The 19,571-nt window shown below is 43.5% G+C and overlaps 1 protein-coding gene across 2 annotated transcripts; it reads right to left on the bottom strand.

The window, feature by feature from the left end:
• Nucleotides 1-12,135: 12,135 nt before the first annotated feature.
• On the bottom strand, nucleotides 12,136-19,307 carry LOC122616810 (transmembrane protein 184B). 2 transcript variants are annotated; one of them, XM_043792376.1, is made up of 8 exons: nucleotides 18,956-19,307; nucleotides 16,245-16,497; nucleotides 16,025-16,190; nucleotides 15,705-15,963; nucleotides 15,151-15,490; nucleotides 14,872-14,946; nucleotides 14,731-14,815; nucleotides 12,136-13,493 (listed from the first exon to the last, which is right to left on the bottom strand). In XM_043792376.1, exons 2-8 carry the CDS (start codon nucleotides 16,494-16,496, stop codon nucleotides 13,201-13,203), a joined length of 1,470 nt encoding a protein of 489 aa, XP_043648311.1. In that variant the 5' UTR covers nucleotide 16,497; nucleotides 18,956-19,307; the 3' UTR covers nucleotides 12,136-13,200. The 2 variants fall into 2 exon arrangements, with proteins under 2 accessions (XP_043648311.1, XP_043648312.1); XM_043792377.1 differs by lacking the exon at nucleotides 12,136-13,493 and adding an exon at nucleotides 13,743-14,505.
• Nucleotides 19,308-19,571: the final 264 nt, after the last annotated feature.

Raw genomic sequence — 19,571 nt, 5'->3', positions numbered from 1 at the left:
TAGTATCTTGGGTGAATCGAGTACAGTATGTTGTTCAATGGTACAGCACAGCCTCGCTATGGAAAACATACCCCAATCAGTTGTTTGTTGACGTAAAAGCAATTACACATTACATATTTATCATTCGGTATGCAAACAAGCAAATGTCAGTGATTAATTCCTGCACTCACTCACAAGACTTCATTGGCTTCCCTGACAAGTGCAAGTTAGCCACGCTCGCCTGTACCTGGCACCAGCTTACAGTACGGCTCTAAAAACTGATTTACGAGCGGTGGGGCGCCGCTTGTAACTCAATCAGGCGTCAAAATGTGCGGCCCTTGAAATCAAATGAGACGAGACCGAAAAATCGAGACCAGTCAACAGATCTCAAGCAAAAACGAAAACCAAAACGAACCCAAGTTGGCCCGAAGCTAAAACTGAGGCTAAAACCAAAGCCAAAGCCAAGCCAAGCCAACTGTGAAAACATTAGGCACAGCTGTTTGGTGTGAGTGTGTGTGGAATGTGAATATGCTTGTGAATATGTGAATATTCATATTGAATATGTTTGCTGCACTGGTTCTATAGAAATTTTAACGTAACTATCCTTACACTTGGGTGCCAGAATATTATGCATTATTTGAATGATCTGCTAATATCATTATTATGGTGTATTTCTAGTTCGATTGGCATCCGTTCACACGATTTGCATATATTATTTTATATTTTATGGCTAAGTGCCCACGCTGAGGAAACTTACAGTATTGATTTGCATACACGTTTGTTACACATTCGTTAGCACTGTTTTGGTTTGGTTTCCATCGCTTTTTATGACGACCACCTTATACGGTGACAAACGGAAGTTTTTATGCGGGGCCTTGGAACTCGGATTTTGCCCAATTATTGGAAACACCGAAATGAATTGCTGATTAAATGCCGACACGTCGAATCGCAAAAAATACAATTTTGATAGCTGCTAATCAAATTTGCTTGCCGCCGTGTCTCGAAATTCGTTGAATAGAGATACAACGCAATGGGAGAGAGCGGCAGAAGCGGCGTTCGAACTTCGAAAACCCTAATTTACGATCTATTTGGTTTTATGGCAACGCGCGCGACAGTGACGCGTTGAATAAATACAAAATCATTTAAGCATTCAGCAATATTTCTGCGATACGCTCGCGAGCACAGCTCAAAGCACACTGAGCCAAAGATCCATTCTGGGTGAGCGGACAGCAGCCCCAAAGAGAGAGCGCGGCGCTGGGGCTCTCGCGAGCGTGCTCTAGCCATTGAGTAGGAGTGGGAGAGCGAGAGTGATAGAAGTGCATCGGCAAGAGAGCTTAAAGAGAGTGGGGCTGCTGCAACTGAGTGAGAGTGCGTTTGTGTGAGTGCGTTGGGGGCCGGCGTGTGAAACTTTATGCAAATTCAGAGGTTTTTTTTGTGATATGTGCGGAAAATAAAGCACTGGCTGTCTTCGCCAAAGAGTAAACACAAAAAGCCGACAATGCACTGGGAAAAATGGTATTCAAGTTTGCACTATATATTTATCTACAGTACTTGTTTGTTTATATTTGCATGCCAAAAATGGTGATTCTACAAGTGTTTTAAGCAAGCATCTGAGAATCATTAAAAATACTTGTAGCTACAAATAGGTACAAACACTGAAAGAGTGCGAAGTTTTGCACAAAACATGTTTAAAATGTGGGAAAATGTTTTACAAGTCGGAATTCTCGCCACAACAAAGAGGTATCAAATATCCCTAAGCAAATGCCAGTTAAATAAACATTGTGTTTAGGTAAAAATTTCCATATGCAAAAAATGTTATAAACATATGCTAATTCCGCTGATTGGAAACATTTACACGGTATAACACGACGTCGAAGTGAAAGATTAAAATATCCAATGATTTTTTGATGCGGCTTAATAGTTTAATAAATCATCAAGTTGTGTAAATGGGTGTAGCTATGTTTCAACAACAACCATAAACCTAAATCATGACGATTGTTTAGAAAAGCATTTTGCGATTGCATGGATGAAACTCGCCTCGAATCGGATGTTTATAGACATAAACTACCAAAAACTCAGTGGGGTAAACAATTTGTGCGAGTGAAATGCGGGTGAATGTCGCCCATATTTCCGCCTGATAGGAAAGGCTTATTTGGCCATAAAAAACGACCTGCCTCAATTTCGTATTCCCCATGAGATATAAACAAAGCAAAACAAAAGAAAAGTAAAGAAAAGGCGGCGAGGTGCGAAAGTTCAATGCACGTTGATTGCACAAAATATCAGGAAACCAGAAGGAACAGCCACCTCATAGTTATAGCCAAAGCCACAGAAATCGGCACAGAGCATTCCACCGCTTTGGCTGTAACCATAAATCACAATTTAATGCCATTTCCACGCAACTTGGCCAACAAACGGCAGCGCCTTTGGAACGTGCTCTCCATTCGGGCCGCAACTACTCATTAACATTAACAAATGGCCCAAAAAACAAACAGGTGAGCCACGCAAGTGAGCAGTTCAGCTACAGCTTCAACCTTTCGGGTGCCTAAGCACATGTCGCGCACTGTCTGCGGACCCCTTCAACTTAAACTCCAGCTCCGTTGATATGCAAATTTTGGCCGGGCCAAAAAGCAAAACGCACGGCTAAATTCCACGAACAAAGAGTCTAAAGAGTCTGGCGAAAAGTTTATTTTGCAGATGTGAATTTTTATTTTCAAAACGAAAACGAAATATTTATGACCTCGAGGCGACAAAGCGAAAGAAGCACCACACTCACAGCTATATGCTCATGCACATGCACAGCCCAAAAAAACCAAAAATATACCAAGAAAAAAAAGCAGAAGATGCACAAAAGTGCAAGCTGGTGCCGCTGTTTCGTGTGGGATATTCCCTACCAAAAGCAGGGCATAATTCATACATAATGCAGTTCGATTGCAATGCAAATTGGCAAAAAGCTGGGAAAGGAGATGCGCCCAGGATTCAATTACCCTTAATACATGCATGCAAATTCAATAGAAAGAAGTCACTTCTTGGAGCTACAACCAATCTTAGATACTAAGTGCATTAGCTTGGCCCAAAGTAAGGGTATTTCCAGTTGGGGCATGTCGAATACAAGAAATTCCGTTCGTCTTCGCAGCTGGCCATCATTTCTGACATTGTCGACTGCGAAAATGTTTAATGTCAGGACCGACGACAAATGCGCTGTGTGTGTTGGTGCATTTGATGTCGGCAGTGAGGCGTTTTCCCCCGACTTTTCCACTTTCCTGGGTGCCGGCTGCATTGGCGTGCCAAAAAATAATATTTGGGCTACTGCGATAGTGCAATGGTGGGAAAGTGCGTGCAGTGGGGCTATAATTTACGAATTTACGATCGAAATGCAGTCGCGGTCAGTGCAAGTGAGTGCGTTTTGCCCGTCGAAATGTGGCCATTACGCGTTTAAAGTCCAAACGAATCCAAGCGCCAAGGTCAGCGCTCGATTTCGATCGGCGGCGAAACACTTTACTTTTGGCTTTTGGCAGCCAGATCAATTAAGCCCGATAGAGATGGAAACCGAATAAAAAGACTGAAAAGACTTAAAAGAACTGCTAATGTCCGAAACAGCGGGCAACAGCACAAAAAAAAGTAATTATTATAAATAATTATTAGAGCACAGTGGCAGTTAGTCGGCGTCAGCGGATCCAAACGCTGAGTAGCTATTGTTATACGCGGGCCATTCTGCTCTATCTGGATTTGTATCTGTATTCGTATCTGTATTTGTATCTGTATCTGTATCTGCTGCCGTTTGCTTTTCGGGAGCACACTGTACGAAAAGATTGTGTTTTTGAAGTGATTATATGGTGCATTACACAGCTCACTCGCTGTTTCTTTTACACTGCATGAAGTTCATCTATTTCTCTTTGGCTTACAACTTTGTACATGTTATATATATTTGAGTTCCGTTTTGGGAGAGGTTATTTTGCGCAGTGCACCACGTCTGAGTGCTCTCAGCACATTGATAGGCGCTTGAAAAATAGAAAATCCACTTGGAGATAGGGGCAAAGTGGGGGGGAGAGTGGGCACAACTGCCCCCCCACCAACTTTCCACAGTGTGCACTCCATTGTTGTGATTAGAGTTTGGCTCTAGTTCACAAAAACTGCCCGCTCAGATGCGAAAAGCGCTCTTAGATAAGCGCAGTTTTACTTTTCTTTGGCTTCGATTCGCGATCCTCCGGGGCGGGAAAATGGCCAGAGAGGAAGTTTGCCCCAGTGGGCGTGGCCGAGGAGGCGGGATTTGCATGTGGGAAAACGGAATACGGAGATGGAGAGATAGGGAAACAAGCTCATTTGCTAATCTACGGCTTTTCCATTTTCCGTTTGCTGTAACGTACGAGTATAATGCATATTTTTTATGCGCCATCATTATTCAACAGCGAGCATGCTCAAGTGCCGTTACGTACGTAAATCCAACAGCTAACTTAACCAACTTTTGCGGTCGTCCACCGCTGAAAAGCAACATTTATGTCTGTCTGTCTGACTGTCTTTCTGTCTGTGTTTGTTTTGTTGCCAGGCAAATGTGCAAAATGTTAATAAACTTTTATTGCGCAAAGAGCCAAGGCGGAGCAAAGAGCCAAGAAGGAAAATGCCACTACACTTATTTTAATAGCGCAAAATGCCGCTTGCCAGCCAGCAAATGATTTCCCTGCCGACTTTTCATCAATTGCCAAACGAAAGTCGTCGCAATTGTAAGTTATTATAAAGTATTGTAGTATATGATGTTGCTGCTGACTCATTGGCGGCGCATCTTCCAGCCCAAAAAAAGATTCAACTGAGGGTGAGTTCATGAGGTGAGTCACTCGTCCACAAACAAATATTCAGTAATTTCAAATATGCGAATGAATGTTGTGGCAAATGCCCCAATAGCATAACTAGTATACTCAATCAACTGGCACTAAAACCAAAATATATTTAAATATTAATAATAATAAATATGGCCAGGCATCAGATACATTTGTGTGTCAAACATTGCGTATGGCAACAAGTTCCATTGATGCCATCATCAATCTTTTCGCCTCCTTCTCCAAACCTAAGAAACTAGTTATGTTTCAAGATAACTTGATACGGATTATTAGCTATGACTTAGTATGACTTGCTCTTCTCGACTTCCAGCAAAATCTGATGGGAAACACAGTGAAATCCAATATTTGGACAGCAGGAACAATCATTAGCATGGAACAACTAATGATTTATTTGTTTGAACATAATATCCACTAGTAAAAAACCGAATAGAGAAATTAGGAAGTGCCTAAAACACAGCACTGCTAATAAAGAACAAACTTAGTGCCCAAAAAGCAGATGTCAAAAGGGGGAACGTAAATTTCGGACTTTATGTGCAGTTCCGCAAACACTCCTAGAAAGTTGAAATGGCCCATAAACCGAAAGTTTACTGCGCTTTCAATTTGTGTGAAATTTGTGTACAATTTGTTAAGAATTTGTTTACAATCTGCTTAGCCCGCGTCACCCACACAGGCTGGCTTTTCCAATGAATTACACACCGAAGTGCATAATTACACAGTCTAATTAAACTAAATGCGCGGAATGTAATGGCTGAAAAGGCCACACAAAGCCGAGCGATGGAGCCCACGCAGCAATGACGACATCGAATTGGGGATCGAGATGGGGATGGGGATCGAGTGGGGATCGCGATGGGGATCGCCTTTCGCAGCGGCGACAATGGATCGACAATAGGTGGTTATAATGCCAGTAAATACGTAGTGGTTCAGAAACAGTGAGGATAAACCCAGCCCAGCGAATCGGGGAGAACTTTTGGTGCCCGCGGGGCAGAGAAAAATGTGCCACAGTTATAAAGACAAAAAGAGGAAAAGTCAATGAACTCGATGCTGGGCAATTTTTGTATTATTATTGCCACAAAACCGTATGTATACTTTTCAATTTTCTGTAATTGTTGCTAGTTCATGTCTGCCATTTTTTCTGTTTTTTCTGTTTTTTTCTGCTGCTGCCCCGACTGTCGAGCTTTCAATTTGCCACAGTTAAACGAAGCGTTGAATTGAAAGCGAGCGCCAAGCTGCCAGCTCCAAGCTGCGAGTGCCGTCCATGTCCATAATTTGCTAATCACATTTGGCAAATTATGTTGTAAGCCGCACAATTGTACAATAAAGCGATCGCTCGGGGCGACAAACAGGTCAAATAAAGCGGCGAGTTGACAAATTTCCATGCCCAAACCGAAGTGGAAAGAAAGTGGAGCCAAGTGCGGAATTCCAGTGACCGAAATGGGGAGAAAAGAAAACCGGGGTGGAAAATGGCGAGTGAAAGGTGTGGAAAATATAGCAAGGCGCACTATATATTTATGGGATCTGGTTTCTAACGATTTATAATTAATAGGTTAAGTACCTATTAATTACTCACTAAAACAATGTAAAATATTGGGAGCTGTCTCTTTGTAATGTTAACTATAAATTGCCTATTTAATATATTACTTATATATATATACATATATCACTGCCGGAAAAGTCGGCCAAATAAGTCAAAAGAAAAGGCGACACGCAAAGGAAAAGCCTCGTGAATCACATGCAAAGTGACACAGAAAACGCGACGCTCGACACGTTGGCTATAATCCCAAATTGGGGCCAATGCCAATCCCGAGTAGCCCCTCTTTCGATCTGCACACCTAGAACTTGGCCATAAACCATCTATCTTGATTTGTGTGGCTCAAATGGGGTGTGGGGTGATGGGGTGGGGGATAAACTCACGCAGCGCCGAAAGGTAAATGACCAAAAGCCAGCGGAGCGACGAGAGTTGGCAGTCATTTGTGTCGTGCCGCCAAAATGGATTAATCGCGGGAGGTTTTATTGATGATCAAAACATCGTTTGGAGGACATTGCCGTGTGGAATTGAGTGTTGCTTGATTTATGCCATAATCTGTGTGTGTTTTGCTGTTCGCTGCGAGGGGCTTGCTGCTTAACGCCAAGAAAGTGATTGAGGGGCTGCCCCTACAAGCTATTAACTGGGCTAATCATTTAACGGGGCTCATAAGCAGTTGGCATTAGCTGTAGTGGCAGTAGGAGTCATGTAGCAGAAGTGTAGTATAGTAAGTGGTTTCCAAATGATATACTTTTATTAATTTAGATAGCTTGATAGCTTTAGGCTGCAGTTTTCCCGCTTGCAGTGGCTGCACTGAGTTGACCCCCCAAGCGGCTTATTTCGTAATGTTCGAAATCAATCGATAAGTGCCACGTCAGCTCATTCGGCTGTTTGAGTACTTCAGTTGCGCTGCGAAGCGCATCCGAAGGGTGCTAGAAGCCCCATTGTTGTTCTGTTGTTTTGTTGTTGGCCTCAAGTGGAATTTCGGTTTCTCTTTGGCTCGAACTGCCCCACCTCCTCCTCCCCCGCCGACGTGTTGACTTGTCTAATTTGCATAATTTTGCACGCGAAAAACACTCTGAGATTATATTTCTATTCACTTTTTTGGGCATGCAAATTGATTTTCGTAGGTGCCGAAGGTTACGTATGTGTGGAATTGCAGTTTTCCGGTTTGAATGTCGAATGGACACATAAATCACACGTTATGGCCATAAACATGCGTTTATTGAGTTTTGGGCACATCGAGAGTCTCATTTTGATTGGCTTGATTGGCCGTAAGTCTCGCCGTTCGAGTCTCGGGTGAATGATTGATTTATGATTTATGAACTGATTGATGTGAGCTGCTGTTGCATAATTCACACAGCAATTGCAGCCTCCAATTGAGGCCAATTTGCGGAGGACACAGCGAGTATTCCCATGCCACCGGCCTGACCTGCCACCTACGCCCTTAACGCCTTGATGCGGCCACTTCCCCTCCAAAATCGGCGAAGTGTGCCAAAAATATACGAGTATATGGCATTCGAGAACAGAGCTACGCCCACCTTGAATGCCTGGAGCCAAACGTGAACGTAAACGTAAACAAAGCGTGCCCCAAAATAGCTCTCCACAAGGAGCGATTAGCAGTTGGGCAGCTGGGCAGTGGAACGTGATGAGCCTCCTCCATGGCCGCCACCCCCGCATTGCTGATGATGATCCCCCCAGTTTCCAGCTCCCAGTTCTCAGTTCCCAGTTCTCAGTTCCCAGTTTGCGTGACACTTTTGCCAAGCGACTGGGATCAACGCATTCTCGCCGAGAAGTCGGGAAGCCGCGAAGCTAATGCCTCACACCCGCCAGGCGCACTTGGCATGGCAAATGTGCAAATGTTCAAATGGGCGAATGGGTGAATGTGTGAATGGGCGATGGAGCCACACCCGGCTGAAACTAATCTGTAGACAATTAAGGCGGAGGTTGGCAGTGCATAACTCAAATTAATTTGCAACATGTGTGCCATTCGGCTAATTAAGTTTGCCCACCGATGAATTTCAAAGTAATGAGCCAAGGGGTGCCGCGAATTAACTTGTTCAATCGCATTATGTACATGCATACATATGTATAAACTATCTACTAGATGCACAAGTCAGAGACTACGAATGCAAATGAGAAAGTGTGTCCAATGCAGTTTACTACTCTGCTTTTATTTTTGTAGTGCACCAAATTCGTTGCAGACATTGGAACAGCCATAAATTCCACAATTAAATCGACTGCAGGTCGGCCATTAAAAGTTCGATGGAAAAGTACGCCGCACAACAAACAGACTGAAGACCCTGCTGATAAGGCAGAAACTAATGGGGAACGTGGGTGAACGGGGATCGGGGTGGGGAATTGGGAGTACACATGCATGGTACATACATAGGTACATATGTATGTAGGCATATCTCATTTGACTCACTTTCACACCAACAAACGAAAGGCAGCAAACAAAGGCAAACAAACACGAGGCCGGCGAACGTGGAAAGCCGGCAAATACAGTACAAATGTAGGTGAGGGCTCAGCAAACACAGTAAACATTGCCTGCAACCGATATTTTGGTTGCCCAAGAGCTTATCTCCTCTTATATTATGTATTTTGTAAGTGCTGCTAGCATAGACAATAAATAAACAGAGAAGTCTGGCTGCTTATTGATGCATTCGAGTTTTATCTTAGACCGAAAAACTATTTAAATTAAACTAACATGATCTTCATTATTAAGAATACGAAACAAAACAATATGAATTCTTTGGTTTTATATGGCAAACATCAAAACTTCCGTGAGTGGTACTAAACAGTTGGCCATGGCTGTGCCTTGCAAGCCACAGTGATTATGAAGGGTCGCACTTTCCATATCTGTCGAGCATACACACACCCACTGACACACACACACGCACACACGCACAGCTGTTGCCACTGCGACTGATTAACTAATTGAAAATATGTTTTGCATTGTTTTCCGCTTCTGTTCGCTCTTACGCTAATGGTAATGGAAATGCAAATAGCAATGGAAAGGGAAATGGGAAACGGGCGACGAGCAAAAGGCGGTAGCGCTTACTGGTCGCCCTAACGGTAAAAACATTTGTAATTGCCATTGCTGCGGAGAGTCAAGTGTCAGCTGTTTGCTCTCCTCCCTCACCACTCTACCTCCCTGTCTCTTTCACCCCCTCCTCGGGGGGAGCACGCAACATGGCGTCATGCTTGCGGCATCTCGCTCGCACACACACTGAGAGGAAAAGCATGTGTGGTCGAAACAAATGCGACAATTAAAGTAAGTGTGGCTTGGCGAACTGTTGTAAATTACAGTGTGGCTGCGGCGAATTAGAGGGAAAATAGATTCTAGGTCAGCGCTGGAAATGAGCTCATGTGCGATGTACAGTGGTCACTGGTCAAGAGGAACCGCGCCCAACTTATGCTAAAGGAAAACCTATCTAACTTAAAGTTCGTAATAGTTAGGAAGCTTCTTTCTGATAGTAAAACAATGGGTTCCAAAGTTTCCATAACTAAACGTATTTTATGTTTGAATGGTACTTCTATTTACCGTTAGTTAAGTTCACGAAGAGATAACGCTGGCACTTTCGTATTTATGATAAGTAAACATAAACAATCTCGCGTTATTGGCGCCGCGATATGAAATGATATCCGTAATACCGTAGGCATTTTGGGCCAAAAGACTTATTGATTGATTGGCGGAAGGCGCTAAATTTACTAAATCCTAAAAATAGAAACTTTGGCAATCGAGTTGCCCAGAAACAATTGGGATTTCCGCCGTAATACTGCTTTCCCAATAAGTTTGAATAGGTTTCCCCTGATTTCCATGGGTGCATGGGTATAGCATGTTAAGTGTATTAGGTATGTAGTACTTGGCTGAGATAAGGATAAGAAGTGCACTGGAACAGTGACGCATCGGAAGCCCCCTAAGTCCATTGGCCACTTGACTTTTGGCCAAAACGGAATGCCCACGCTTCTGGTTTTGCAGCTAATACGCAATCTTTTGGCCAATCTGAGGGTCCAGAAAACGGAAAACAGAACCGAGTGTGCTAAGCGTATAAATTTAAACGCGTACAGCTGTTGGTATTTGAATTCCGACTGAGTCACTTGATTGCGGTTCGCAGAATTTCGTGTTGGTTTGATTGATTAACTCTTTGAACTAGTCGCTGGCGTTTTCTCTTCTCATCTTTTTGTGTGAGGGCATCATCACATATGCAAATTGGGTTAATAACTTATTTCCATGTTTGCATTTGGTCTTAGATGACTGTTATTTTCACAGCTCGTGCGGCCAAGTGGGTTTCTTATTGATTTTTCTCGTTTGCATGGGCCGAATGCACTGAGGAGGCGGGTGGGGAGAAAGGGGGCGGCGGGCGGAGGGGCCGCCAAAATACGCGTTTTTTACAGCGGCTTATTTGTTGTTTGCGGCTCACACAGATGGCGAAAGCCTGCGTGAATGTGTGGGTCAGTGAGAGACATAGAGAGAGCAAGGAAGAAGGCAAGGATAAAAGAGAGTGTGGGGGACAGAGAGAGAGAGGTTATGATTCCTACCCCAATTTACGCCCGCTGGCTCCAAAACAGCCCACGCATACATACACACACACATGCAGGACGAGAACACAGCTGCAGCGGCGCTGATTTATTGATTTTTCCCCGGGATGCCACACTATTACGCTTTTCCAGCAATTACATAAAGTGTTACTTTCAATTTTTGGGGAACAATCAAATGAAATGGCGAACAGAATTAGCCACAAAGGAGTTTAAAAATAGACTTTTCTTGTCCGCCCTTGAAACGTTTTTTATCAACCGTTTCTTTTCTACCTGCCATCTGCACAACACACACGCATACGCACACACACTTGCAGAGGCGGCCAAAAAGGAGGCGAAGAAGGAGAGAAGATGCCAAAACCCACACGAAAACAGCAAAACTCGGCGATTTACAAGATTGTGTGTGTATACGTGTACTTGGCTTGTACTTACGTTTTTAGTTAGTCTGCTTAAAACAAGCTTAGTTCGCAGGAATCGCAGGGGAAAAGCTCGTTTTCGTACTTCTTTTTTTTATTAATTGGCCTTATTGCACGACACTTTCATTGGCATTTTTCATTTTGATTTCTTTGTGGGGGCTATTTAATTCAGGACTGAACAGGATTTCTGCTTGTTTTTTTAAACTACGCGATGTTTTTGTTGTTGCTGCTACTGCTGCTCGCTGGGCAAAAAGAAAACTGGTTTTTCCGCACAACTTCGCTTTTTCGCTTGCGTGTTTCTCGCGTTTTCTGAATTATCCGCCGTTACACGCGCCAATTGGCATTAGGTTTGCAACGCGGCCGTTTCGATCCTTTTCGCAGGACAACTTTTTAATATTCTTTCGGTTTCTTTTTAAAAGTCAAACGCCGCGACAAAAAACGCGAGCGATTTCTGCGGTTTAAAGGGGTTCTGCAGTGTGGCCGCAGTCGGAATGTGAAAAGTTACTGGCGGCCGCGCTAGAGTGACCGTTCAGCTCAGCCACTTAAATGCCAAATGCCCACATCACCGCAGACTCAAACCATTTTCAGATGCGTAAAAAAAAGGTGGCAACACTAGATGGATGCAATTTAAATTAAGCACATAACGGTTTTAATATTTAAACTATAAATAACTGGAAATATTAAGCGCATTTTGTAGTTGCTATCCGCCATTGCATAAACTTACCAATAATTCCGCACCATTATAAATAAAACATTGGATATATTATATACATAAATGGATTTAGAGTACTTTATGACATTTACTTTATTCTCATTTCATATTATTAACGAAAAAATGTACATAAAAACGTTGCTGCCTCGCTTTTCCTTCACTTTGCCCCCGATAATTACACATAATTTGACTTTTCCTACGCTTCTCACACCTCTCATGCTCGTTTTCCGTTTCCGGTTCCGGTCACTCCGCTGGTCCAGACACACACACATACACGTAATTTGATGGGAAGCCTGGCTAGTTATCAAAATACCGTTCTCTACTGATCTCGCGTGGTGGCCAATGCTGTGGAACACTTCGTTTCTGCCTTTTTGTCTGTTTTGTTTGTACAGGGTGTAAAATTCATTTATACATTTCGAGCCCGGAAATAGTCGTATTACTTGGAATCTGGTCTCATCATTCATTCAACTAACGAATTCTCTATAGGTTTATAGGCTATATGTATTGTGTTAAGTATGCATTAAAAATTAGCCTTGGCTTATAAATATATTTCTGTGTAGATTTTCCTCAGCTTTTCCGCCAGTTTATTGTAGAAGCAGCCTGTAGACGGTTCGTGAGACGCAAGAAGTGCATTTGCAGTTCGGTTTTCGCTATTTTTGATTTCTTCTGTTCAGTTTCTTTTTTTCTTTGGTTCGCTTTACAATTAAATTGTAAATTGTCAGATTAATTTACACAAGATAAATGGAATCGAAGCGAATCAAATTACATATGCGGTGTAAAATTACAAAATACCTTTGCGCAGATTAAGTCGTATTCGGGTAATGCACACTGGATACGCGTGTAATCTATAGCTAATCCTCCGAAATTCTCTATATATAAACGTTGGGAGAATCATTAAAAAGGCTAAAGCAAAAGTGCATCCGTTAACAAATAAAATGGTACTGAATTCACCTATAGACTACACTTCTCCAGCCACACACCGCACTTTACAGGGTATATATCATTACGTTATCTGCAATTGCCTAATAGGTTGTGATGCTCTCTAGCTGCTCGGCTACTTAAGATTATTGTACAAGCGACAGAATCAGCACACTGGATAGACGAAACGAAACCAATCGAATCGCATCCGAACGAAAGACTCAATTTTGTTAACAATAAGTGGGGACATCAATCCCGTAGCTACATAGGTATCCCGCTCTACTGGTACTCGTCGTCGCTGCTCAGCAGCATGGTCTTCTCGTTGTAGTTCTGGCTGATGGTCGCCACCCGCTGACCGCCGGGCTGGAACTTTCGCTGGTTGCCCAGTGTCTTGGAGGCCATGCAGTTGCTGCCGCCGTTGCCGCCAGATCCTGGTCCAGTGGCCACCGCATTGTATCCTCCGCTGGTGGGCTGCGACGCCTGCAAGCCTCCCGCTCCTGCGCCTGCTGCTCCCGAGCTGGGATCGTCGGGATCGTAGCTGGAGACGCGAATGCCGCGAGAGTTCTTGCCACCTGTGTGGGTGTTATGGGAGGGAATGGACTTAATCGCACCGGGTCACACGGTTCGAGGGTCTAACTTATTTACAAGGATCATTAGATCATGTCATGCTTGCAACAACCATGCCTCGATCAAGTTACTTCTCGAAGAACGTAGTTATATTCATAGTTAGTAAGGGCATTAATCGAGGCATGGCTGTGATGTATAGTTGGAATGAGGCCAATAAACATGCAACGAAGAAAACGAGGCAAGGCAAACAGTTGTCAAGCTTATCGTACATTTATTGCTACGTATTTTAGATATTATACAATTGGTTTAAACATTTACAAACAGAAGTAAATAGAAGCACGACGAGAGCTTATCACAAAAAAGGGTTGTCAAAAGGGGAAATCAAAGTAAAAGAAGGAAAAACTTGGTTTTTGGTATCTTTGAGCGAAACGGAAACACGTAAATAAATGCTGAGGGGAAACTAGCTTGAAGACCGCTCGAGTGGGGGACCTACATCAGCGGCTGCCATTGTTGCATACAGTATAATAAAATCTTGGTTTACAAATACATAATATTGTACAATATTATAGTTCGTTTCGTACATAGCTAACTTCTAAATAAGTTGTTTAAAAAACGCTTAAGTTTAGGTGTAGAGTGTAAACGTAGGAAATACAGAAATACAGAAACACAGACGCAGTGGCGCGCGGAAAACGGGGAACTCTAAATGCCCTGAACTCAATGGACAGGCTAAGGGAATTTCTGTTCAGCTTTTAGCATTTGCATTTTCAGCATGTGGTGTGAGTAAGTAAGTAACTAGGCCTAGTACGTATCTCCTCTCTGAGTTGCGTTTTTTGGGGATACTTGGGGCATGAGGCTAAGGCTAAGGCTATAAGTACACTTGTTTGCTTCGCTTTCGGATCGCGTCCCGCTCGGAAATGTGGAATTGTGATTGCAATTAGTGTTTAGTAGCGAGCATCGCTAGAGTTTTGCTTTTCATATTGATTTAGAGCTTTTCGTAACGCTGAGCCGAGGTTACTTCTGCAAAAGATAAGAAAACAAGAAAGAAAAACAAAAGTGTGAAAAACATAACGATAATGGAATGAAATGTAAATGGTATTATGCATCGGAATGCATTAAATGAGAGCAACGAACACAAGAGATAAGATAAGTTCAGCAGGCTCGATGAAAAGAACATAACATGCCACAGACACGAGCACAAAGAGAAGTTGGGCTAAAAAGTCGAGAAAGCGAATAAGAACCAACCTGAGCTGTACTGCGTGTACTGCTGGTACTGCGGATGGAAGTTGTGTATAGCATCTGTCATAATATCCTTGGGATTCATCGTTTCCTGCGGAACGAGGGAGTTTTACATACGGTAAAAATCAAAGAGAAATCACAGCTTACCTTAAGACTGCTGGAAATGGACTGCATGGTGACAGATCGTCCGTGGCCATCGCTGATGCAGCTGCGTGCGTAGACCTACAAGAAATACACAGCATTAAAGTATCTGCTTCAACACATTGACCTGCGTTTTAGCTAGTTTTTCTAGCCAAGTCAGCATTACACAAACACCTTAATAAGCACCGAAATAACCCGGAAAGCACTCGTTTCAGCACTATCTAATCACCAAGAACCGTAAATAGCTGCGTAAAATCTCGCCCACTCCGACATTCCGAAACTCACCTGATAGGGGAATGCATAGCGCAGCGCGATGGCGGCGAACAGCATTTCGATGCAGATGAAGAAGTTCTGGTATCCGGCGGACACGGTACCGGGTTCCACGGTGACAGTGCCTGCACTGTCCACAATGGGCGAGATAACGTTGGCCTTCTCCAGGATGGCCAGACCCACGCCCTGCCAGAAGGACAAGAAGATGACCGACTTGATGGTGCAGAACTTCAGCACGGGCTCGAACGGAGTCAGCAGATCACGCGTGGCGAAGTAGAACAGATAGAGGCCATACAACGCCAGCGACACGGAGATGTTGTAGATGATCGTGATATAGATGTAACCGCCATCAGCACTGCAATGTAGATAAGAAGGCATTAGTGGGATTAACATGTATACACTTTTTTGAAGTGTTACTTATTTACACATTTACTTCGGCTGGCGTTAAACTTAAAGGTAAAGATCAAACTTCACCTAGGCAATGTATACAGTTTATTGCACACGCTCGCGATTTTTATGCCACCATTTAAGATGCAATAACTCGGGTCATTAAAGATAGGCCACATTACCTCCAATCGCCATCGTGGTAGTGGCCAAATGCCTGCAGAAAGATGATGATGAAAGCCACCAGCGGCTTGACCAGGCAAAACTGCAGAGTGGCCTGCTTGCAGAAGCGCAGGAAGCCAATCGTGTAGGTCTTGCCCTTCAGACAGCAGGTGCCGTACAGACACGAGGTCTTGATGGGCTTGCCGCGAATCTCCGACATAATGTTGCCCTCGCCGCCCAGGTACTCATAGCACAGCGACAAGAAGTTGTAGATGACAAAGGCTGGGTGGGAATGGAATGGGGTTAGCTATTAGTTGCTGAGCAAATTAGGTATGAGACGAACCTTCGTAGCAGTCGCGCACCGTGAAGAAGTAGATGTACACGTTGTCCGAGTTGAAGAAGAGCAGACTGATCCAGGAGTAGGTGGCATAGATGGGCACGATGAACAGGATGCGTACGATCCAGCGCTGCTCCTGCGGATTCGTGTACCAGCGCAGGTGCTGGTAGATCTGCCAAAGATATCCATTTAGTAATGAAAGCAGACCCATAACGACTTGGCTTACCTGTTGACAGGTGATGAAGAGGGCGGCCCAGACGCACACCCCAGCCAGCACCTGGGCGGTCTTTGTCTGCAGGAAGATGCCATCGCCCACGTGGAGCAGCGGGTCCAGCGGCGTGCTCATCGGAGTGTTCTTCACCTGCACCACGTAGTTGGGCTTCCCTGTAGCCTCAAGCGATCCCGCAGTCGTAGCCGTGGCGTTTCCACTGCTGGCATTTAGAGCCGCCTCGATGAGACTGGCGGCGGTTGTGCTCATGCTGCAATGGAATCCAAAACGCGAACGAGGACGGATTAGCGTGGGTGTAACTGGGCTGGGTTCAGGAGTTAGTTATGGGGCCAGTTGAAGTGCTCAGCGCAGACAGCTCGGCAGGCAAAATGTTTACGTTCTCGTCTCGACTTTCACACGAACACTGCCCCGAAAACGACATTCTACTCAGAGACACGAAACCCAATTTCAGCATGGCTGTGCTGAGCTTTTAGCTACATTATAGTTACATTTGATTTATTTAAGCTCCTAACTCATAACTAATTTAAATGTGGTAGAAAATGAAATACCAACGTTTCTTTGTATTTCCATATTTCGATTGCCTGCAAGTTATTTGCGCTTATATAAATTGTAAACAACACGCTTGGGGAATATATGCGAATCAGTCATGTGCAGATGTTGAATAATAGTCATTGAATAATTATGCTTATTCACATAAATATACATGTGCGCTTTCTATGGGGTTTTAAGTTTTATTATGAAGCTAAAGAGCAGGAGTATGAAATGTTCTTAGCTTGCTAAATTCTTTTCATGTTGCCCCAAAATTTATGACAACACTGCAACAATGCTTGGACGGATTTGGGTCAGCAAGAAACAAAGTGGGGAATGTGGAGCGGCGGCAGAAACAAAAACAAACAAAAGAGTTGGCGGTGGGTGGTGAAAGGGGGTGGTGGAATTCAGGAGCAGAGGGACAGAGGCGCGCGCATTAGATCATCACGCAATCCAATATTAATAATGGACTCTGGCGCAGCCGAGGAAAGTTATGGCCACCTCCACACCTGCACACCTTCCACCTTGTCTCAGGGTCACTTCCAACTGCTCCATATCGATTTCACCCGCCTGGGAATGCCGACAAATCAATAGGCACATATAGCTGCAAAGCTAGCAGATTGAAGTACATATTTGATAGATCTTGAGGCAGTGGCGGTTCTGTAGGGAGCATCCGGTGGGGCAGCGAGTTCATTTGAGTGAAATCACTTGAAAACAATCTCGATTGGGGAGCTTTTCGAGCAGCGATGCTATGAGGCGTACCAAAATAACCGAAAGTGCAGTGCATTCGGTCGGTTGCCACACAAATGAACTGAATGTTCTGGTGGAACGGAAACATATGGCAGTTCAAGTGGACGTTGGGGGCCAAGAAATGCGATAAGCTCTCCAGAAAACGGGGAAAATACAGAATTATGTTGAATACAGATCATTAAATTGCATGGAATTGAATTAACAACATATAGCCAATATACAAATGGGAAAAGACGAACAGAAAGTCGGTTCAAATGTAAAAGTTCCTGGCTCAACTTAGGGGAAAATGGAAGAATGGGTATTGCTCGTGGTAAATTCCAAGATTATTTATTCAACGCTATAAAAACAAGGAAAACTTAGTTTTGAGGAGTGCCTTTACCGCCAATTTTTAAGTAATAACGTCAAATATGAGATAGACCTTAACTGACTCACCATAAAAAGGGTTGGGAAACACAAAAAACCATAATAAACCAAACTAAACAAAAAAGTATATACACTATTATTCATATAAAATAATTGTAAAAAATGGGATAATAGGAATATAGAGACATTGTAATTCTACAGGACGATCAGATGGCCAAAAGGGATTTAGAGTATAAAAGCTTACAGGATGTTTTGAATTGTGAGTATTCCAGTTGTGTTGACAAGAGTTTCCCATTAGGGTAATAAAAACCACGTTAGTGATAACGAATGAGTCACGAACTCGTGCAAAAGTTAATAATACTCGCATTGTTGAACTCGAATTTGTGAGCAAAAGGCGAGAGCGTTAAATGTTAAATACTTGAAATTTGCTTACGAATCTCGACGACACTGAAAGCCAGAAGTAAATGGCCAAAAGCAGAAGAGGAAGAGAAGGCTAAGCGAAACACAATCAGCTGCACAAAGAAGAAGCAACAACAAGTTGCTGCTGGCGGAGATACACAGAAATTGGCCAAGCAAAAGTCTCCACGCGAAGAAGAGTCTCCAAAGGTGGTGAAAGACGAGTAAAAGCCATATTGCGATGATTGGGGGGGAGGAGAAGGCGCTGTGAGTTGCTAATTATGGAGCAGGGTATGTGGGAGGTCGGAAGCCTTACTGTAGGGCTTCGGGGGGTTTATTGAATTTCACGCAACAAACAAAACATATGCAGCGTCAATAAACCATATGCGAAACGACCTTTTGGAGAGTGGAGAAAGAAGAAGACTCGAGCTTATCTTTTTTGCTCTTCCACTCACACACACGACCACAAACACACTCACACTTACACCTTGCTTATCAATGCAAAAGTACATTGACAACAACTAAAACACACAAAACACGCTCATAATTTCGTCATCGAGTCGGGTAATCCACAACCTGCCATTTCAGGGAAAACAACTTTTACACAAACACACACACAAACAAGCACGCACAAACCGAACAATTCCTTTTTTAATTGGTACGCTAATTACCTTTTTTCAAATGCAACTCTCCACGCTTTCAAGCGTTTTCACAGTTGCAAATTCCGTTTAATTTCGCTGCACCCGTTTTATTTCAATTTTCAATTATCCGTTTTTCTTTCGTTTTTCGTTTTTCACCTGACGCCAGTCGCGTCGCCCACTGACGTCGTCGCTCTTCGTTGAGGCTAAGAAAAATGGCCTAGATCGGTTGATTTATGCCCGCGGGGGTACGCAATATGTTTGCCAATGTTTGGACACAATTCCTGGGTGTTTTTTTCGCGGATCGTGGGTGTGAAAACAGCGAAGGAAAGCGGAGCAAAATAAATGAAAACTACGCACGAATCGTGTTGGTGTGTGACCTAACTACACTAAACACTGAAATCTGCGTGCCAATACATAAAAAATACCGAAACATCTGTTTTGCAGTATTTGCGGGGGAGTGCTGCGTAGCATGCGGAATGTCTTTTTCCATTGGCTAATAAATACCACATGTGTTCACACTGCGCAGCATTCTGTAAGCTGTGCCCTATTGTAGAATGGTTTCGGATATAAAAGTAGAAAAACCAACTAATATGATAACAATATAATGTAACAGTAATTTTTCATATAACAGAGAAAAAAGTTATCT

The sequence above is a fragment of the Drosophila teissieri genome, chromosome 3L, assembly GCF_016746235.2.
Source record: "Drosophila teissieri strain GT53w chromosome 3L, Prin_Dtei_1.1, whole genome shotgun sequence".
NCBI lineage: Eukaryota > Metazoa > Arthropoda > Insecta > Diptera > Drosophilidae > Drosophila > Drosophila teissieri.
The sequence above is the reverse complement of the archived record's forward strand: the minus strand, read 5'-3'. Positions and strand labels throughout refer to the sequence as shown.